Here is a 22,881-nt window from a genome sequence, read left to right as displayed (position 1 = left end):
CTAACAGTGCAAGGCTGCATACCCAGCGTGATGACCCCAGCCCCCTTAAGTTCCTCCATGAGAAATCTCAATGCTGCCATAAGAATTTACTGCTTGTTCCAGTCAAAACCTGACTCTAGGCCCCGACCTCCCTTTTCTTAATGTGTTTATTTTCGAAACTTGCAATTGTACATCCTTTTTCTGTTTCTTTGAAATGTATCTTTTATAACCCCTAAGAATTTCTTGCTCCAGGATGTGGGAGCCATCCTTTGAAAATGGAGTCATCAAGAAGCATAGAGCCCTGTTTCCCAATCTCTGTGGGAGGGTTGGAGCCTAATTTCTGTAAGTAGCAGTTAGTAACAGGGATGGTCTAATTACATTGACCAAATCTCTCCCCCCACCCAATGTCCTTCAGAACTTTTTTTTTCAGCACAGCCCAGCATTTAAAAAGCCTCCTTCCTTTTGTTTTTGTGGAGTTGAGCTCAGTTTATACCAGAGATTCTCTCCTCTGCAGTTGTATGAATTCTTTGCCATTTTTGTCAAGGTTCTGGAACACAATTTTTTGGATGGTTAGGCAACTTTCACTAACTGAAAACTCTCTGAAGAGCCTTGGTTTATCCTCTTCTTCTGTCTCTGCAAAGCATTTTTCCTAGACAGTGGAGACAAACTGCATAGCAGCTTTAAAAGAAATCAGCCTGCTCACCCACACTGGAGTCTTTATTCCCTAGAAACAGAGGACTTTTACTTTAGCACGGGAAACTGGCAATCAGCACTTCATTGGTAGCCCACCCTCACGAGTGCCTCAAAGAATAAAACAGTGCACCTCTTCTTAAATTTTGACTTTATTCCTTTACTTTAATGCCCCCCCTTGCCTGAACAATAGTATGATTAATTTGTCATTGCTTTGGAGTATATTATTTCTTATTTGGCTTATTAAGAGATATTATCCTGTATCCTCTTGGCTTATAAATTTATTATAATTCTGTAACAAAGCTGTGCTAAATAAATTGCTGGCAAAGATAACTCAGTCTCTGAGCGTACCTTCTGCTGCCTTCCACAAAACACTAATGCTCTGTTCCTGCCTCTTAACCCTCAATCCTGAGGTGTTTCTAGAAGGCACTGCTACTAGTAAGACTGTGAATGCTGTTGACTGACTCTTCTTTCTAATTATGGTGACCACATTTTCTTTGTAGCTGCTCTATAATGAGTATGAATCAAGGCTGTTGGTGCTGGTGTGCATCAGTTCAGACATACTGGTGGATAAATAGCCGTGGCCCTGAGACTCCTGGGTGTCTTCACCACCATGCTGAACATCTTGGCCCTCCCACACTTCACTAGACACAGAAACAAGAGTTACCATCTGTCACAACAGAGACCCCAGACAGACTGCTAGCAATTATACCAACAGGTTGGTGATGGGTCATGCTAACTGTTCAACATTTCTAATACAACTGCAGAAAGGAGGAAAAAAACTGTCACCAGCCAAAGCCTTATTGTCATCACCTGATAAGGCAAATATCAACTTCACAAAGGGTACATCAAGGTCAGGGCAGCAGAAGTTTTGGGGTTCTTTGCACGATTGCTCTAAGCTGACACATGATCCTTGACCAAATAGCCTTTAATCCACTTGATAAACAAGCCTTCTGAGACTCCTTGAGGAGGCCAGGGTGTGCCCTTTCTCTGAAACAAAATCTGGTTAGGTTTCTCAGTGGTTAATCCCAGACATGTTTGCTTTGGCTCCATCTCTGTTTCTGGGTTTTATATGTTGTTTTCATGCTCCTCTACATAAGCTTTCCCATTGACTTGGAGGATGGTGGGGGGGGAGGAGTTATTTACCACAGGTTTCCAGGTCCTTGACTTCTTAGCTTGAAGAACATTCTTTTGACACCTTCCCAGGGCAGACAAGACTCATGACATTTACAGTGTTCATGACCTGGGGAAACCTAGACCCACTACAGTTTTGGCTATTCTATTAGTGGCCTCACAGTCTCACTGTAAGTTTCCCTTGGAACTGCATAATCTGCGTCTCATTGTCACCCTTGCCCAGTGTGGGGGATTCACCTTAGAACATCCCTGATTGTTTAAAAGACCCTCTGCCATATCTTTTGGCATACAGACTTGGATTTGTCTTATTGTATTGAAATAGATGGAAATATTCATTTAACTTAAATAAATCCAAGTAAGAGCATTGGCCCCTATTTTTCTGGTTTCTAGAGAGTGAAAACTCTATTATACAGTCTGACATAGTCTGAGTTCCTAAATCTAGAAGCCAGCTCACCTATGGACTGAAAACTTACTTGCCTTTTGCAGATGCTCATTAGAGTTAATCTTTTCTAATACAGTTGACAAAATTTTGACAATGTCAGAATCTGGTCCTGCCACAGGATATCACAAGTGTCAGACCCTACAATGAAAACTGGTAGGGGGTTGGATTTCTCTTTCCCTGGTTGGGAACTTGACAATTCACATGTGCTGGATACTTTCCATCTGCCTTGCAAGCCCACGACACCAGGGAAGCTGGAGGAAGTCCCTGGGAAGGTATATGTGTATATGTGTATGGGTGGAGAGCAAATGTCGTGACTGGGACAGGGAAGGGCCTCAGAGGGAGGGTTGAAGAAATATGAGAAAGTGCAGTCTAATGTGTAGGGAACAGGCAGGGCAGTTCTCATCTCTGTTCTCTGTGAGATTATTTTTGGGATATGAGGGAGGTACAGGTGGGTGGGAGGTTTAAGAGACTCATGACCACTTGGAGAAGCTCTGGAGGAGGACGGGAGCATGACAGATGAGTAATCAGCTTGAAGACTGGTAAGTGCGGGCCCCACTGATGCTGGGAACCCTGCAGCAGCCTCAGCCTAGGGCTCTATGGCTATTAATGCTGAGCATCTCTCAGCACAGCTGGGGCAGGAACATGTAGGATTCACCCATAGGTAGGCATAAGGTGGCACAGTGGAAGGTGGGGTGCTGAGGAGCTCACAGTCTGGCTGACATCCTATTGGAGTCTACCCTCCTTTGTACGGCAAACTGCAGTCAGGTGAGGTAAACCCTCTTACCACAGAAGCCAAAGTTCTCCAAGAGAGCAACTTAGAAGATACAGCAGTGTGCCTGAAGCACAATGGGAAATGTGCCTTGACCATTCTGTCTTCCTTTATAGGCTGTGACAAATTATCAACATGAGCAATATCCATTAATTATGAAGACTCCATTTCAAAGCCTGGCTTCCAAAGGCCTTTTTATAGCACAATATTAGGTTTTAGGTGGGGAGAAGAATGGCATATTCTCTCCCAGTGCCACCTGGTCAGTTAATCAGCAGGTCTGAGCTTCTGCTGGCAAAACAGTGTTTCCCATTTCAAAGACAGCTCATCCCATGGGATTAACAATTAGATCAATAGTGTCCACCTGGAGGTCCTGAACATTCTTTGTTATAATTATAGCAAGAAAAGCTTAGTTTAGAAAGAAAAAAAGAGTAAAAAGAAAAGCCTAGTCTTCACAATAGCCATGGAGGGAAACACCTGAGGTGTATCCATTCTCATTCTTCATCTGTCATTCGCCCTGCTCCCTGAGACCATAATCATTTCCTTCTGACAATCTATGGAACTCTACCATTTACTAGCTAGCCACTAGATTCCCTCAGTCCACATAGTCAGAACACACAGTTCTCTAAGGGCACCTCCTGCTCTGAGACACTACTGATTACAATGTTTGCTGTTTGACAGATATATTACAGTTTGTTACAGTGAAATATTTTAAAGGCTCATTCGTAAAATCAACTCAGCTAAAAGAATAGGTCCTCATAAAGGTCCAGGAGTTTGTTTTTGTTTTTTTTTTTCCTGTAGCATTTGTCTCCCAAGGGAGGTGGGAATCTATGTTAATTCTGGGTACCTATCAATTTAGCAAATATGAATTCCCTCAGGTTAATTTAAGGAAAGTTGTATTTCTGAAAATAAGAAAATCCTGGATTGGGACTTAAAAGGAAAGATTTGGTGTGCAATCAGAAGGTACTGAATAGCACTCAGCAAATATTTATCAAGCAAATGCATCAAAACTCCTGCATATGTCAATACTTTGCCCATCTTTTCTCAAAGTCCCACCTGTGAAATTACAGAAGAGGACCAAACTACAGGAAAGTGAGGTGTGAAAATCATCAGAAAAGGTGAGTTGCTCAGGAATTTGACAGAATGTCACAAGATATCTCATAAAATGTGAAATCGAAGTCACTTCTGAGAGAATGTTAGCAAGTAAAAACCCACATGTACCAAGATCACCCACCTATAGAAGATATGTGCTCTTTTCTTTCCTCTTTCCCAAAATCACCAGCTACAAACCACACAATGGGAAGGGTGTGTTCCTAAAGTGTGGCCTCATGCTTGTGGCCTGTGGAACTACCCCCAATGTGAAGGCAGATGGCATGCCACAAAGTCAGAACTGAGTAGGGCATCATTAACACTTCCTAGAGAAAGGAGGCTTCGGCCTTGACTCCCAGGACAGCAAACTGCTTTGCCTGAAAGTGCTGCCATTATAGAAATGATGACATCACCCTTCATCACCCATTGGGCTAAATGCTTTGGGTACATTACTCATTTATTTTTTATATCAACCCTTTGGGAGAGAGATCATCATCCCTATTTTAAAAATGGATAAAATAAGGGTGGGAGGTGTTAAGAAACTTGCCCAAGGCCACAGAGCTATGCAGGGGCAGAACTTGGATTAGAATCTACATCTGCCTTAACCCCTGCACTAAATCTCCGTGATGATTCAGCAGCTGCCCAACTACTCAGGTAGGGTTTCCTAAAAGAGGAGACTGGCCAACAGAGACAATGAGGCACAGGAGAGAGTAAAGGTTGAAAGCCAGATGATCTTAGTTCTAATGCAGTTTCTCTTTTATGAACTGTGGGATAATGAGGGATCTTCCCTTTCCTCACCTGTAGAGCAGGCACACTTAGTGATTCCACAGGGAAAACCTCTCACAGTCAGCTGCAGGGCAGCCTCTCCACAGGTGTTGTTCACTTTCCCCTGCCCTCCCCAGTGTGATGAAGGGGCCTCATTAGGTTGACATTTATTTATATATGGGATTCTTGGGTGCTTGATACAACCTGGTGGGGTCACACATCAGAACAAGCAATGATTTTGTCCATGCACTTAGATGCTTGTTCAGTCTGTTAAGATGAAAGTTTAAACAGGATCAAAATTAGTCCTGTTGAGATAAAGCTGGTTGCAATTCATGTGGAAACTGCTGTTCATTTTGTTTTTCTTCCCAGGCCCTATAGACAGCACCCAAAACTGCTCACAGCATCCCTTGCTCATCAGAAGCCCAAGTTCTTGCTCCTGGGGTGCGGGGAGGTCAGGTACGGACAGCCTTCCTGCCAGCACCTAGTTGAGTGGCAGATGAGCTCCTTTCAGTTGTCACTAAGTAACAGTGTGAAATTCCTGTATCAAACCAGGTTTGATTCTGTTCTCCATGGCTGCATTGTCCTGGGCACTGCCCCAGTCATAGGGAAGGATACAGACAGGAACAAGTTATGTCACTGTCTTGGTCACAGAGCTCTTAGTTATGAATAAAAAACAGGACCTGCTCCAGTGTGAGCAGGGGAGGAATTTATAAAGATGTCAGTCAGCCCATAGGCTTTGTGGAAGGCCAGAGACACAGACTTGGAGGCCACAAGGCCAGAGGAGTCACTCCAAACCCCACAGCTGATGGCTCCAGCAAGACCTACTGCTCACAGTCACTGCCCCTCACATGGCTGACACTGCATACTGGACCACAGAGACCCTTGTCCTAGGAGTGACATCCTCTACCATCATTCCCAGGGGAGTCTATATGATACCAGTTTCCATGAATCCTCTTTGAGTGGTCCTGCTGTGGGTGTATAATTGTGGAACTCAAGTCACATGCCTGTAACAAAGGTGATAGAACATATACTCCTAGCCGCTACTTAGGTATACTGAGAGTTACACTGTGAGAAGTTCTTCATACTTGGTGTTTGAAAGAAACTGAGGGGTCACTAACTACAACAAATGTGCCCATGGCTTTCAGGACTTAGAGTCCATGGGCAGTTTAAACATAAGTGGGCGAAAGCAGAAGTGTGCAGGAGCATGTGGTGTCCCTTGTGAGTGGGGAGGCAGCTTTTTAAGGGTGCATGAGAGCTAACTCACATGGTATTGGGCGGTGGCAAAACTGGCTTTAGGAGTGGTAGGGAATGGCATGGGATGAAATCACTGTGGCCAGCTTGGAAGAGCTTTGAGAACTGACTGGCTCTTTAAGAGGACTGAGCAGTTATTGCTGGGGAGAGGGAACCTAGGGTGGAATTTTAGGCACTGTAGCAAGTCATGGGGAAAACATTTTGGGGTAAAATGGTCTTCTGATTGAATTCTTTCCCCATAAATTTATATGTTGAGGTCCTAACCCCCAGCACTTCAGAATGTGACTGTACTAGACATACGTTCTTTAAAAAGCTTATTAAGCTAAAATTAAGCTAGTTCGAGCTCTAGCCCAATATGACTAGTGTCCTCATTAAAAAAAAAAAAGAAGATAAAGCACAGACACTCACAGGAGGAGATCTTGTAAAAGCACAGGGATAAGGTGCCACCTGCGAATCAAGAAGAGAGACCTCAGGAGAAACCAGTCCTGTCAATACCTTGATCTCAGACTTCAGGGCTCCAGAAGTGTGAGAAGATGAATTTCTCTTGTTTAAGCTGCCCCTTCTGAGGCATTTTGTTATGGCAGCCTGGGCTGACTCATGCAAATGGTAAGCTTCTTAAATACGCCAGGAGGTTCTGCTTGTTGCCAATCCCCAAAGCCATCTTGGGCATAATGAGGGCAAGCAGAGGGGTTTTTTGAAGATCACTGTTGAACAAAAAGAAGGCTTGCTTGGTACAGACTTAAGATTCAAACTTAAGAAGAGGTACAGAAAGTTCAAGCTATTGGAGCACATGTGGCTTGTCAAAGGAAACAGGGCTGCAGAATGCTGCTTTCTTTTTCCACAGAAGGCATGTCTGTTCTTTCAGAATAGACCTGGGGAGTGCCCTGTTAGGCCTTCTGGGCTGACCCACTGAACCATTCTAATGTCTCTCTGAAGTCTAGCTTTACATCTTGGCTGTGTGATTGGTGTCCTGAGCTTCTGTTCCTCTGTGAAATCAAATAAGATAGCATATCATGTGCCTAGCCATCCACCCAACTTAGGGGAGAGGCTCAGGAAAGGGGAGTTCTCTTCTCTACTCTTTCATGTCAAGGGCAAATGCACATCAGGGTTGGAAATTGCAAGAGTAAACATATAATTAGGGTGGAGATCTAGTTCTGAATAACTCATAAATCATCTGAAACCAGTTTCCTGTTAATGGTTAATCCTTGGTAAACACCAGGTGTGCCTTTGGCACATTATCTTTCCTAATCATGCCAGATAGGTGGTATTCCACTCCTATATAAGTTTGCTGTGACTGTCCCTGGATGTATATGCTTGTAAGGATTCTAGCTCATTAAAATGGTAAGTAACTGGTTGTTTCATACATAAAGGCCAGTAGAAGAAAACAGTATATACAGTATGTTCCTTATTTTAATGTGCTGTGATGTGTGTTTCTACTGGATATAATTTAATGATAAATGTGAGCCTAATTATGAATCTTTTATAGATTACTTGCAATTCAGTGTGTGGAGTATAATGAGAGGCTGGGAGCTTGAGAAAACTCTTAATGAATTTAGCACCATTTCTATTCTCTAAGATCGAAGCTGTTGTTTCTTCCAGTAATTTTGGGATTCAGTTAGGCTATTTGTATGTCTCTAATTCCTGAGTGTTTTGTGAATTAATATAATTTCAGAGCTATAGCACTGAATCATTTTACAGATGAGAAAATGAGCCTCCTGTTTGGAAGAAGCAGTCACTACCCTGTGGGTAGCTGAAACAGGAACCCAGGTGTCCCTCTCTCTATTTCAGTGACTCCCAAACCTGGGCATGTTTGACAAATACTGACATCTGACTCCTGCACCAAATACTCTGAATTAATTGGTCCACAGTGTGTCTTTGAGAATTGGGGGTTTTTAAAGCTGCCTAGGTGATTTTAATATTCAGCAAAATTTTAGAACCATCCCCCAGGCTCTTTTTAGTGTATCATGTTGTATTAAGAGAAAATTTTGCATCAAAATCTATGAGAATTCATCTATTCTTCCTTTCTGTCTTTATTTCAGACTTGGTCTTTTGTAAAGTATCTTGCTAAAGCCAGTGAAAGTGTAGGAGCTGGGCTGCTCAGGGGATGCAGTGGAACAGAGGGAGGAGGTAGTCAATGAATAGGAATAGAAAAGCCTCCCCCAGGCCACACCTCGGAAACTGTCTCAGAAAGACAAAGCTGGGAATAGTAGAAAAACAGTGGGCTAGGAGCCTGCTACTCCATTCAGATCTCTCCTCCAGCCTCAGAGTAGACTGTAAGTTGTAGAGCTGGCAACATCCCTCCCTGCCCTGCTTAGAACCCTTAAAGACACCTGACTCTTGATCATGTGTGGGAGACCCAAGGAGCAGCAGCTTACCTGAAGGGACACTATTTCTAAGCACTGCTTCACTCTAAGTTTGGCATGAAGCCATACCATCCAGAAAATACAACAAAAGCCTGCCTCAAGCTGCACTGTTGCTGTTCCTGCACATACTAGGTGCTCATCTTTACTGAATGCTGCAAAGGAAGGAAAGGGAGGGAAGGGACGTGGAGAAACAATATGGGAACAGGAGAGAACTTCAGAGATTTTCTACTGAGGTGGTCCTTGGTCCTCAGACCAGCAGCATGGACATCACCTGGGAGCTTGCTAGAAATTTGGACTTTTTGAGTCCCAACAAAGCAAAGTCTGTATTTTATTTTACAAGATATTCCACTGATTCATATTATCTACATTATAGCAGCACCAGCTTTGATCATGTTTCTTGTGCTTTTTGCCTGGGGGACTAGGTAAACATGAAAAGGCCTTGGCCCTGCCCTTCTTCAATGAGCTTCAGATTGTATTTGTTGTTAAGCCTGGGTTGCTTTGATGCCCATCCAAGCAGGAGAATCTCTGTTATTACAGGGAAGGAAACTGAGGCTGGGAGAGAGACAGACAGACGGAGACAGAGAGCCAGCCCATGGAGGTTATATGCAAGTGGTTAATCTCAAAACTGTATACTTTGCTATCTCCTGTCACCGTGTTTGGACTCCATCCTTGAATTGTCAGTTAGAATGCCTTGCTCAGAGCAGCAGGAGATCTGGAAATTCTGTACCCTTCACTCACCCTATGCTGCAGCCCTGGTTTGTGCCCTTTTGTGACTCTGTTCTGTGACTAGATAAAACCAGACCTCCAAGATTCCTGTGATCACCAGCACCCCCCAGGAGCCCTCTTTCTGTGTGAAGGGAGCACAGACTCTGCCAGTAATGCTGGCTTTTTAATTTAATTTATTGTTGAGAAAAATTTCAGGTTTCCATGATCATCATAAGCTGAATATTATGCAACAGTATAAAACGCAGAGAGCAAGTGCAACCTCAAGTTCTGATGTGAGCTAAGTATATTGAGAGTTTCTTGTAGGAATTGATTTATTTCTTTTGGTTATAATACCAATGCATTTCATTGGAGACAATTTAGAAAATAAGAGGAAAAGCCCAAAGAAAAGTCCCATAGCTCAAATACCACTTGTTAAAATTTGATACAAAAACTTTAATCTTTTTCTGAGCATTTCCCTCTATGTGGACCTTTTTTTACATTATAGGAATAACACCATGCAAATCTTTTTGTAACCTGACTTATTTCACTTAGTCATATTAGTGATCATTTATGTCATTTCATATTCTCTTACCACCTAACTTTACCAGTTCTTTTTTCCCCCCGAATCACCATGTGTCCCAAACATTCCTGTTTTGGGGCACTTTTATTATTTCCATTTCCCTGTTATGGTGAGCATCCTTGAGAAGTCTGTCTCCTTCTGTGTGCCATTCTTCTTAAGATCAAGCCTTAGAAGTGAAAAAGGTGAAGTCAGATATTGTAAACTGTTTTAAGAATGTGGATATACATGATCAAATTGTGCTCCATAAAGATTATCCCAACATAAACTATTCTTATACAATTCACTGCCCAGATATACTTCTATTTCCCATGGGGGATTAGAAATAAAATAATTATTTTTGTCATCACATTATGGTTCTATTTTATTTACATATTTACATTTCTTGTCTCATCAGTAAGTTGAATTTTTCCACATGTTTATTCATCAGTTGTATTTGTGTGTATATGAGAAATGCCACTTTATTTTCCTTGCCATTTTTCTACCAGGGTATTTTTATTTTTCCCATTATATACAGAAATTCTTTATCTGATAATGCTGTTCTCCAAATTTGGTAATTGTTTTTTTAAATTCTGTTTATTGACTTATAACTTTTACATATTCGAAACAATTTCTTTTCTTTTTTATTCTTAGAATAAGATAAATATTTACTTATATTTTCTGTGATTAGTTTATGGCCTTTAGGTTTTTAAAAATTGATTCCAGAGAGAGGGGAAGGAAGGGAGAAAGAAAGGGAGAGAAACATCAGTGTGAGAGAGAAATATTGATCAGTTGCTTCTTGTGTACACCCTGACCGGGGACTGAACCAACAACCCAGACGTGTGTCCTGACTGGGAATTGAAACCCAGACCTTTTGGTTTGTGGGATGATGCCCAACCAGCTGAGCCACACCAGCCAGGACTAAAGTTTTTAAATTATAGTTGACTATAATTTAACTTTGTTTCTTTTCAAAATAATCCACCATTTGTTCTAATATTATTTATTGAATAATCATTGTCTAAATATTTCAAAGACTAAGTTTATCTTATAGTAAACTTTTATATGTATTTATAAATATACTTTCTGGGGTTTCTTTGCTGTTCCCTTCTCATTCTATTCTTATATCAGTAATGCGCTACTTCAGGTAATATCAGTTCATAATTAATTTTTGACATCTTACAGAACAAGCACTCTCACTTCACCTCCTTTTTACAAGGTTCCTGAAAATTGCCATATAAAGTTTCTTTGTTTATTTAGTTTGCTCATCTCAAAATGATGACAAAAAGCAACTTGATACTTTTATTTTGTCCTGCAGAGCCAGTATCAGCTAGATGAACTAATATGTTCATGAAGCCATCAACAATGCCTTTATTACCTGGAAAATGAAGTTCTTACCCTCATAGTCTAAGAATTCCAGTTAATTCAGCTCCATCAAGTCTCCTATAGCATTTTCTTACTCCTTTTGTTAACATTTTATTATCTTCTTGAAGCTTTCTTCTACTCCCTCATTTCTGTCTTTTAAATTATATAAATTATATATACTCTGCAGAGAGGCTAAAAAAATCAACTATCTGCAAGGCTTCCCCAAACCTCCTCTGCAATAAAATAGAACATTATTATTATTTTTATCAGTCTATGATCTTCGACTCACATTTAACACCTTTTTCAGTTTATTTTAGTAACTTGTGTAGGTCTTGTTCTTTTGCTTGATTACTTGATGGTAGAGGCTCTAGCTTTAAACCACCTGCCAAAGCCCAGCAGGGGTCATCCTACAGGACACCCAGTCAATGACTGCCCTCTGAATTTATTTGTTTTCCTTCCTGACCCTTATTTACGTTACAGAATGCTCTTTTGGGCAGCATCATGGTTTTGGTGAACTGCGTGACTTTATGCAATGCACAGTGCTATGTTATACCTAACCAAAACACTCCAGGTGATTTACTTAATGGTAAGTCCTGGCTTTTCAAGTTTATTATTTTACTGCAGCCTGGTAGGTATAACCTGTTGACATATCAAGGCCTTTAAATCTACATGGGAAGGAGGGTTAGGACAGATACCAAATGGCATGAAATGAGAGGCTTCAGTTTGCCATTTATATAAGACAGTAGTTCTCAACACTAGGTGTATGAGAAGTGCCTAGAGAGCTTTTGAAAACTACCCATGCTCAGGCACCATCCAAGAACACATAAATCAGAATCTCTGGTAAAGGAGCTGTGTATTTAAAAGCTTGATTGACCCCCTACGTGCAAGCAAAGAACCATTAATTATTCCATAGTAATACTTCTCAGACTTCAATGTTCAGGTAAACCCTCTGAGAATCTTGTTAAATTAAAGGCTCTGATTCCGTGAGCCTGGAGTGAGGGTGCAAATTTGCATGTCCAACCCAGCCTCAGGTAGTGCTGATAATAATTCCTCAAGCACACTTAGACCACCAAGAAGGAGTAAAAGACAGAAAACTGTACTTGAACAATAATTAAATAAATTAAAAAAAAGAATTAAAGCAGTGGTTGTCACCCTTGGCTGAATATTTGAATCACTTGGGGAGTTTTTTAAAAGTATGGCAGCTTGGCCCCCATGACCAGAGATTCTGATTTTACTGTTGTGGGGTAAGACTTGGGCATACATTCTTTTTAATACCCAAAGTGTTTTACATGTTTATTTAGGGTTGAGAAGCAAAGCAAAGGGAGGTACAAAAATGAGACATTTATCCAGAGATAATCCATCAGAAAAAAACAAACAAAACAAAACAAACAAAAAACTTGGCCCAAAGTACTCCTAGAATCATAATAGCTATCTGATTTAAGAGGAAGACCTTTTTTTTTTTTTTTTCCTTGTAATGTCTGTACTGAAATAAAATCTGGAAGGATTTAAGCTTGCTGTAGGAAAAAATGGTCAGTGGCAGGAACTTGACAGTACTGAAACTTAGCTGTGGGAGAACATGGAAGCACTTTTCATAGGTACCCTTAAAAACAATTAGATTTTCCCCTCTCTGGGAGGGATGCAGATGACAGGGGCTGGCCCCATGTCCTACAAGCCTTGTTCCAGTTGCATGACTTGAGGACACCACTTATGATGCCACATGTATTATTTTAGAATGCAAGGATCTCAGTGGAGTCATTCACCCACTGAACTCGGAGTGGAAGACTGAGAACTGTGAGGAGTGTTCTTGTGGTCGAGATGGAATTAACTGCTGTAACATGTAAGTACCAAGCCAGCAGGACCAAGAAGGGGTGCAGCTGCTGTTGGGTTGTTCTTTGAGGTACAGGTGCTCCCTCTTTCCAAATCTCATCCTGAAGGAGGGTTAGTTTTCAGTGTTATTTCTTTTTTAATTTTAGTAAAATTATACATAATATAAAATTTAGCATTTTAAGTATAAAATTCAGTGGCTTAAGTACATTCACAATTTATTTGTCTTCCTTAGCTGAGGGCATTTTTTTCATTGCTTTTATTTATTTTTTTAAAGATTTTATTTATTTATTTTTAGAGAGAGGGGAAAGGATGGAGAAAGAGAGGGAGAGAAACATCAATGTGTGGTTGCCTCTCATGAACCCCCCGTGGGGGTCCTGGCCCACAACAGAGGCATGTGCCCTGATTTGGAATAGAACCAATGACCCTTTGGTTTGAAGCCCACACTCAACCCCTTGAGCTATACCAGCCAAGGCTTTTTGCATTGCTTTGAGAGAGAAGGGAAGAGAGAGAGAGAAAGGGGTACAGAGGGAGAGAGAGAGGGAGAGGGAGGGAGAGAGAGAAGGAGGGAGGGAGGGGGGAGAGGGAGAAAGAGAGGGGGAGGAAGAGAGGGAAAGAGACAGGGAGGAAGAAAGGGAGAGGGAAGGGGAGAGGGAAAGGGAGAGAAAGGGTGGGAGTGAGAGAGGTAGGGAGGAAGGGAGAAGGAAAGAGAAAGGAAGAGAGAGGGAGGGAAAGAGAGATTCTGGTTCACATTAAACTGGCAACCTAGGTATATACCCTGACCAGAAATTGAAACCATGACCTTTTGATCTATGCTCCAACCAATTCAGCCACCCTGGCCAGGACAAGTACATTCACATTTTTGTGCAACCATCTCCATCATTCATCTTCAGAACTTTTTCATTTTCTCAAACTGAAACTCTCTACCCAATAAATAACTATCCATTCCCTCTTCTCCTCAGTCACTGGCAACCACCATTCTACTCTCTGTCCCTATGAATCTGACAACCCTAAATGGGATTGTACAGTATTTGTTCTTTTGTGACTGGCTTATTTAAGTAGAATGTCCTCAAAGATCATTCAAGTTGTAGCACGCCTCAGAATTTCCTTCCTTTTTAAAGCTAAGGAATGTTCCATTGTATACATAAATTATATTTATGCATGCATCTGTTGATAGACATTTGAGTTGCTTTCACCTCAGTCTTATTTCTTTTAAGTTGTTTTTGAAACCTGATAAATATACTTATTATTAAATACCTATATCCAGATGGGTTGCTAAAGATAGGAAATGATGCCCAGTTGTCTGAAGCTATTCTAGAATGTAGCTGGTTTGACTTCAGCCTTGGCCTGTGGAGATTTGCAAGAATAGTAGTGGGTGTGAACACAGGCAGAAGGAATGGGTGTGAGGTATAAATGATACTCTGTGGTTTTTCTCATACTCTAAACCCTAGTTTCTTTACTGCTTAAGTGTAACTTGTGTCAGCCCAAAGACTGTGCAGATGATTTTCTGTTGGCTTGCTGTGGACACCAAAGGTCTAGCACTTGGGCCAACAGAACAGAATGTACCTCCAGCGTGGTACTAATTTTTCTGTTTCCTCGGTAGCCACATCCATACAGCTACTTCACTTGTGGCCACCCCTGGAAATCCATTTGACATGATCACTTTAGTCTTGTCATATAGTGTTTTGGAGGAATAGAAGTGGATTTGATCAAAGAATATAAAATAGTGTTTGATCAAGATCAAATAATGTTTCCCAAACTTGCCTGGTCATAGACTCATCTGGGAAACCTGATAAAATACAGATTCCTGGGGCCCACTCCAGAACCTACTGAATCAGAAGCTACAGGGGCCTAAGGAATCTGAATTGTAACAAGTACCTCAGAGGGTCTTATAATACCACCAGTGAGTAGAGGAGCAAGCATTAGTCTTAAATCAGACATCTGAATGTCCAAAAAGTTTCAAATACATTTAATTGAGCATGCCCCATGCTAAGTGCTTAATGGAACAAAAAGGAATATCAGATCAGGCTTTCTGGCTGGCTGCCCCACACATGTCCCCAGGTTTTGTCTCATTTGGGTCACTGCATGTCACAGCTCTACCTTGACCTTGTAGCTCCAGATATTTGACATTGTCTTTGTGTCTAGTGTCAATGTGTAGTTGTGAAGTTTAAGGGCTAGTGAGCTATTCCTCCACACATACTTGCAGGTAAATTGCAGCACACCTACTTCCAAAGTGGCCAAAGCATTCATTCCACCTGAATTTGAAACCTCCACCCCCATCAATGCTGCATCACTACAGCCCTGTCAACACAACTCTCTTCTAAAAGGTCCCATGAGCCTACTGCAGAAAAGAATGAAGTGGGAAGAGCCTTGATGCTAGAGTCAGAGTAATGGAATCTGAATCTCCATTCCCTTGTATACCTGCTGTGTGATCATGGATATATTTCTTAATCTCTCTGAGCCTCAGTTTCCTCACAGCAAAATAGGGATGATCAGGTATATGTGAAAACTAAATGAGATTCTGCATATAAATTTATTAATGTGATCTGTCAATATAGCACCCATATATTGGGTGCTATATATATAGCACTTAATATATATTAATGTCTTCTCTATACCAGTCTGTGTCCCTTGAGCCTGGGACAGTAATCAGCACCAGCTGGAACTCAAAGTGCTCCTTCCCTCTTTCCTTCCATGTGCCTGTCTCATCTGGCACATTGCCCTACAGAGAGGAAATGTGCATGTTTCTCTCTACTGTTCAAAGCCAGCTTGATTCCTTGTAATTGTCTCACAACTTACCAAGTTTTTTTCATGATTTTTTTCTTTTGCAATAGCAAAAGATAGCTTTTGATTAAATTTTCTCTGGGATAATTTTTTTGACCCATTGCATTCTCTAGATCTCGAGCTGTCCAGGGGCCTCCCCACTACTAAGGCCCTCTGTCTCAGGTGCCCTGGGAAAATCTATTTTTAGTTCTCACTTTGTTTTCCAGATCACCTGTTGAGAGGAAGACTGAACTGTCCTCTTTTGTTAAAATAAGTCCAGGGTCACCTTTTGGAAAAAAATATTCTCACAAAGGGCCCTGGTGGTGGCCACTTCTGTATACACTTTTGTCAGGGACAATATAAATCTGAGATTTAAGGTTGGGTTCTGAAAGAGTGATGAGCTCTAACATTGTTTTTACCCTTGATTGTGTGGGTAGACTTTTCTGGAGAGATGGTCTCCAGTTTTCATCAGCTTCTCCCTGGACCCTGTGATCCTGGCCTGCAGTGACTCTGTTCCTGTTCCTAATCTGATAGTTCTTCATTAGAATGGAACAATTATTCCCTTCCCACATTCAAGTAGCAGTGCTGCTGGCTACTTCCTGAGTAGGGACAACAAGAAAAGTCAGGTTAGAACCAGCTGCCTGGGCCAAAAGTAGCCCAGACTTGCATCTCAGCATCTCAGAACTTACTTCTCTCCTGTGCAATGCAGGATGGAACTTAGGAACAATGCCAGGGGTGGTCTATGTGTTCAAATCCAGGTTCCTGAAGGTAGCACTTTGGGGTCACAAGCCAAGGAGTGACAGTAAATTGGCGAGGGGCATCCTAGACAGCTGGAGTATGGGCTGCTTCAGACACAGGCTGGGCATTTTATCCCTTCTAATAGGCCTTGCTCTTGTCTCAATGACAGTGTTGCTACACCTGTAAGCTATGACACAAGCAAGTGCCAGAAAACCTTCAACAAGGAGACCTGCAGTTTTACAGTGGTGGAGCGGAAGAATCCAGAAAAGTCTTGTTTTGTAGGTGGATGGGTGCTATAATGTACTTCTAGTGGGCCCAGCGCTCCCAACCAGAGGTGACCCAGGACCTCCCAGGCCAAACCTCATTCTCATATGACCTCTAACAGTCTATGGTTTTGTAACCCTACCTATCAGTAAAAAAATAAAAAAAATAAATAAAAAAAATAGAGCAAACACTTGAACATGTGTATACTATTTGTAAATTATGTGTGCACTGATTTAAAACATGCAAACATTTAATGGAAAGAACAAAAAATAAATATGAATAAAAGTTATAGTTTTCCTACACTCCAATAGATCATTGTATACCCCCTACTCAGGCACTGCTGCTTCTCTTGCTTTGATATATCTGTACTCTGCTGCTCTGGTGTCCTACATATCTGCTGAACAATTCAAAAAATAAATGTGTCTTCAAATGAAATCAAAGCCAGTATTTGCTTTGAGTTTTTCATATTTATCCTTTCTTCCTCTTCAAAGAGTGTCCTTCATGTGGCATCCATCATATACCTCTGTGTTTGCCTCAGGTTAGAGGTTAAATAAGGCAGGACAACCTGGAAGAAGTAGCTCCAAGACCACATGCAGCCAGATGGGGTATTGAAAACCCAGGGGCTCTGAGTTGGGGGAATGGCTGAAGTGTAGGGCTCCTATATCAGTTGTCTCCTGCTGCATAAAAAACCCCAACAGAGAACTGGACAGCTATGTGCAAAAAAATGAAACTTGAGTACCAACTCACACCATACACCAAAATAAATTCAAGGTGGATAAAAGACTTAAATATAAGCCATGACACCATTAAAGTCCTAGAGGAGAACATCGGCAAGAAAATCTCAGATATTTTAAGCAGCAACATTTTTACTGATATGTCCCCTACAGCAAGGAATATAAAGGAAAGAATAAACAAATGGGATCTCATCAAAATAAAAAGCTTCTGCGTGGCTGGTGTGCTCGGCCAATTGCGGTTGATTCCCAGCGGGCCGTGCCTGGGTGCGCCGGTCCTGGCCAACCCGTGAAAGGCAACCACACATTGATGTTTCTCTCCCTCTCTCCTTCCCTTCCCCTATAAAAATAAATAAATAAAATATTTAAAAAAAAAAGCTTCTGCGTGGCTAAAGAAAACAGTATTAAATTAGCAAGACAACCAACTGTATGGGAAAACATATTTGCCAATGATACCTCAGATAAAGGTTTAATCTCCAAAATATATAAAGAACTTACAGGACTCCACTGTAAGAAGACAAGCAACCCAATTAAAAAATGGGAAAAGGACTTGAACAGACACTTCTCCAAGGAGGACACACAGAACATCCAGAGACACATGAAGAGATGCTCAGTATCGTTAGCTATCAGAGAGATGCAAATTAAAACCACAATGAGATACCACTTTACACCAGTCAGGATGGCTATCATAAACAAAGCAACAAACAACAAATGTTGGAGAGGTTGTGGGGAAAAGGGGTCCTTAGTTCACTGTTGGTGGGATTGCAGACTGGTACAACCATTATGGAAAACAGTATGGAATTTTCTCAGAAAAATAAAAATCGACCTGCCTTTTGACCCAGCAATTCCACTGCTAGGATTATATCCTAAGAGTCCTAAAGCATCAATTTCAAAGAACCTATGCACCACAATGTTCATAGCAGCACAATTTACTATAGCCAAGGGTTGGAAGCAACCTAGGTGCCCATCAGTAAATGAATGGATCAAAAAATTGTGGTACATATACACAATGAAATTCTATGCAGCAGAGAGAAAGAAGGAGCTACTACCCTTTGCAACAACATGGATGGACCTGGAAAGCATTATGCTGAGTGAAATAGGCCAGGTGTTGAAAGACAAATACCATATGATCTCACCTTTAACAGGAAGCTAAACAACAAAACAAACAAGCAAGCAGAATAAAAACAAAGACACTGAAATAGAGAACAAGGGGAGAGTGACCAGAGGGGAGAGGGAAGGGAATTTAAGGGAAAAAGGGGGAGGGATTTGGAGGAACAAATAGGAAGGACACAGGGATGAGAACTAAGGGGGATGGAAATGGGAGGGAGGTGGGGAGCAAGGGGCGGGGGAGGCTGGGATGGGAGAAATAGACAAAAAACTGTACTTGAAAAATAACTAAATAAAATTAAAAATTAAAAATAAATAAATAAATAATTAAAATAGGAAAAAAAACCCCCAACATTTAGGGATTTAAAGCAGTAACAATGTTATCATCTCCTGCTTCTGTGTTAGAGAATATTTGTTCACTCAGTAGGTCTTTAGTTAAGTGCCTGGGCCAGGCAGCACTATGGGCCTGGGGATATAGCAATGAGACAGAGAGACGAAGTCTACTGTGTATGCATGTGACAGATCATACATATCCCAGCAAGCAGTTACTGAAAGGAACCCATGGGGGAAAACTATTACAGAATTAGACCTGTTTGGGGAGCATAGGTAGTATTATTGAAACAAGCCCTTTCACCCTGGGTCTTTCTGTTCTAGGTTCATCTTGCCCCCCTCTAGGTGTTAGGAACTGTGGCTCTCAATGCCAGCGTTTGGTAAAAAGGGAAGGAACCATTTATTCGCAAGTTATACAGGTTTAGAGTAATGGTGGAATGTCACCATTAAAATCCCAAAGTCCCTTTAAAACACTGCAAACATACACAGTCCTTCCTTCCTCCCTTTTCCGAACAGGCCAGTCAGGGGTACTGTATCTCAGGAGAAAGAAATAGAAGTCCATAGCTCAGCTAGACTTCTGGCTCCTCCCAGCAATCTGTACTTAGCTGGGCAGGTCTCCTGCAGTCCCGAGCACCATCTTAATCCAAAACCACATGGAACCTCCTCCTAGCCCACCAGCAAGAGTCCTTTCACCCCTTTTCTTCCCACATGGTCTCACATTGTCCTTGTCCATAGTCCTGCATTGTCTCTCCTCCCACCTGGAGGCCCGCCTTTAAAACCCAGCGTGGAACCTCTTCTGTCACCCCATTTACAACTCCTCCCACAATCAGCAACACCTGTCAGGACTCCCACAGTTTATGCCTTTCTTGGCTGTCATAGTTAGTCTAGGCAGGAGTGGCCTTTGTGGTGTTGAGTGAAACATCTCCAAGCTCTTGGGCAGGCACAGTAACCAGGAAGCTGCCTCCCCAACATTCATGGGTCAAAGTCATTCCCATCTCTCTAGCTAGGCTGATGTTGATATGCGAAATAACCATTATTCATATGGGTATGAAGCTATGGTGCTGTTATTGATATACAAATTAACTCTCAATGGCCCTGTTCCACATCTCCCTTCCCCAAACAGACTTGTGGGGGTGGGAATATCTTATATTCCCAGACATCCCCAGTTCTGGACTCTGTTACAAATCCCCCTTTTGGGGGCCCTGGGCCTCCCAGACTATATCCCATTACAAGTCCTCCGTTGAACAATTAATTTGTGGGCAATTGGTTAAAGAGCTTTATATATTCTCTGCTCCCCTAACTCTATCTGTTTAAACATGCTACTGAACTAGTTGAGCAATCCTCGGTAGGCCTCTTAGTTTTGCGGGGGTAACCCTAAGACAATGAAAAAATGCTTTGGTCACTGTTAGTGAATCTGTATCTGAATTGAACAGAGAATGGGGGGTGGGTAAATTAACAGTATGATGCAGTCTTTGCTCCCTGGGCTTGTGGCAGTGCTTAGGGTGATTACTTCCTCATGGGGCTTTTGTGGGCCTCTCTGATACCCACTACTCCCTTTTTCCACAGGTTTCCTTTCATATACAGACTATTGTTACAGAACAGACCGGGGGGCATAATTATTGGCCCACCCAGGGATGCCAAAAACCATTACAGATCAGACACACACACACACACAGTGCCAAGGAGGGTCATGATACACTATTACCGAAAGAACCCCCTACCAGTTTTGTTATGTCCGCTGCCAGATAGAAAAGACATCTCTCAATGCCAGAGATTTGTGAAAAAGAAAGGAAATGTTTATTTAATGTTATACAGACTTAAAGTAGTGACCTAATGTCTTCATTAAAATATCAAAGTCCTTTGTGGATGCCCACAGTGCTTCCTTATCCCCCTGCCCTAATTTGGGGTACTGTAACTCCAGAAAAGAAGCAAACGTCCATGTTTCAGGCCGCTGGCACTGTCGGCTGTGTCACCGTGCAGACGGTATCTCTAATTAACCCAAAGCCATGTGGCACCTTTTCATGGCATACTGGCAAGAGTTCTTTCACCCTTCTTGCAGGCAAAGTCTCTCCTGCTTCCCAAGCCACCCGGCCAAAGGGAGCACCTCAAAGCCGCATGGTCCTCTTCTACTAAAGCTACAGGGGTCTCCACTCTGGCCAAACCACATAGATCTCTCCTTTCCTCCAAAGCTACAGGGAAGTGGGGGTGTCGCCACTCTGCCAAAGCTGAGTGGTGGTTCTCTGCTAAAGCCACATGGCGATTCTCTCTACTTCAGCTGCGGCGGTCCCCACTCTGACCAAAAGCGCGTGGCTTTCTCTCTCTGCACTGCCACAGCCACGTGGTCCTCCCTGTCCTAAGCTGTGGGGGTCTGCACTATGGCAAAATTGCGTGGATCTCTTTTCCTGGCAAAGCTGAGAGGGGGGCTCCCCACTCTGCCAGAAGCATGTAGCTTTCTCTTACATGGCTGCCAAGCCTGGGTTTAAATTCCTGTGCCCATTTTCCTCTGCAGTTTCATTTCTGACTCCTCCTACAATCAGCTACACTTGCTAGCACTCCTGTATACTTCCAGCTTCACTGGGCTGCCCCTGTGGGTCTGGGCAGGTATGGCCCCATGTCATGAAGCCAATCATCTCCAAGCTTTCACACAGCGCAGTAACCTGGAGGACCTGCCTCCCAGTTACATCTTGGGTGGAAGTCTGTTTCCATCCCCCTGGTTCAGAGCCTGGCCACAGCTATTTAAAATATCTATGCAACCAGTTAAAGGTTATACATATGTTAAATGGCCATGCCAGAGGTTAGCTGCAAAGCTGTGGCTGTACAAAACAGCTCTCAATCACCCTGCTCCATTTGTCCCTTCCCCCAGCTCACACCTGTGGGGGGAAGAGGGAAGGACATCCCAATATTTCCTGGACACCTTGAGTGCTGGATCCCATTCCAAATCTTTTTTGGGGCCCCCCTCTTGGCTGCACCCTGTTACACTATGACTATGCCTTCTTCAATACTGTGTATGAATCTATGTTTCCTGTTGCTTTCAGATGAGATTGCCTTGCCCCTTGTAGGAGTTACTCTCAGGTGGGATCCATAAAACTATCATGATCATCTCCTTGGTAAAGCCCTTCATCGTTCTGGGAAAGTTGGGGCTCAGTTAGCACTCAATATTGGGGACCTCTATCAAAACAGAGACAAAAAAAGATTTCTGTTTTAACATCTGGTCACATAAATAAACAAAAAATTCCAATGTGGATAATGTCACACCGCGTAGATTGTGAGAGGTACAGAGTGGTGAAATGTGAAGTGCAGAAAATTGTGGTGTGATGTGGTGCAAATATTTAAATTGAAAAACTATGGCAAAATACACATAATATAAAATTTAACATTTTAACCATTGTTAAGTGTGCAATTAAGTGGTATTGAATACAATCATATTGTTACAGAACAGGGCCAAGGGGGGTTACAATACTATTACTGAAAGGACCCCCCAGGTTCCCTATGCCTGCCACCAGAGGAAAGACATCTCTCAATGCTAAAGATTTGTGAAAAGGAAAGAAAATATTTACTTAGAGCTATACAGACTTAAAGTAGTGACCCAATGCCTTCATTAAAATATTAAAGTCCTTTAGGATACCCACAGATGCACACAGTCCTTCCTTGCCCTTCTGCCCTAATCTCAGGTACTGTATCACAGGAAAAGAAGAAGTCGGTTATTCAGGCTCCTGGCACCATCAGCTGTGTCTCTGCCACAATCTCCAATTAATCCAAAGTCATGTGGCACCTTCTCATGGCCCACTGGTAAGAGTCCTTTCACCTCTATTATTCCAAGCAAAGTCTCTCCTGCTTCCTAAACCAAGAGGCCAAAAGGAGCAACCCAAAGCTGTGTGGTCTTGATTCTTGACAAAGGTCAAGAGGTCCCCCCACTGGCCAAAGCTGCGTGATTCTCTCTCAGTGGCTGCCGAGTCTGGTTTTAAATCCTCTAGCCAACCTTCTTCTGTAACCCCATTGCCGACTCCTCCTGTAATCATTTA

The 22,881-nt window shown here is 42.2% G+C and overlaps 1 protein-coding gene across 1 annotated transcript; it reads left to right on the top strand.

The window, feature by feature from the left end:
• The first annotated feature begins 7,368 nt into the window (after nt 1-7,368).
• Nucleotides 7,369-17,105, top strand: MSMB (microseminoprotein beta). Its single transcript, XM_037143124.2, has 4 exons — nt 7,369-7,457; nt 11,583-11,688; nt 12,834-12,939; nt 16,597-17,105. The coding sequence occupies exons 1-4, from the start codon at nt 7,455-7,457 to the stop codon at nt 16,724-16,726; spliced, it is 345 nt and encodes a 114-aa protein (XP_036999019.1). The 5' UTR covers nt 7,369-7,454; the 3' UTR covers nt 16,727-17,105.
• The last annotated feature ends 5,776 nt before the right edge of the window (nt 17,106-22,881 follow it).

This window comes from Artibeus jamaicensis, unplaced genomic scaffold, assembly GCF_021234435.1.
Source record: "Artibeus jamaicensis isolate MK-2021 breed Jamaican fruit bat unplaced genomic scaffold, CSHL_Jam_final contig_468, whole genome shotgun sequence".
In the NCBI taxonomy this organism is placed as follows: Eukaryota; Metazoa; Chordata; class Mammalia; order Chiroptera; family Phyllostomidae; genus Artibeus; species Artibeus jamaicensis.
Note: the sequence above shows the minus strand (reverse complement) of the source record. Positions and strands in the feature narration are given on the sequence as shown.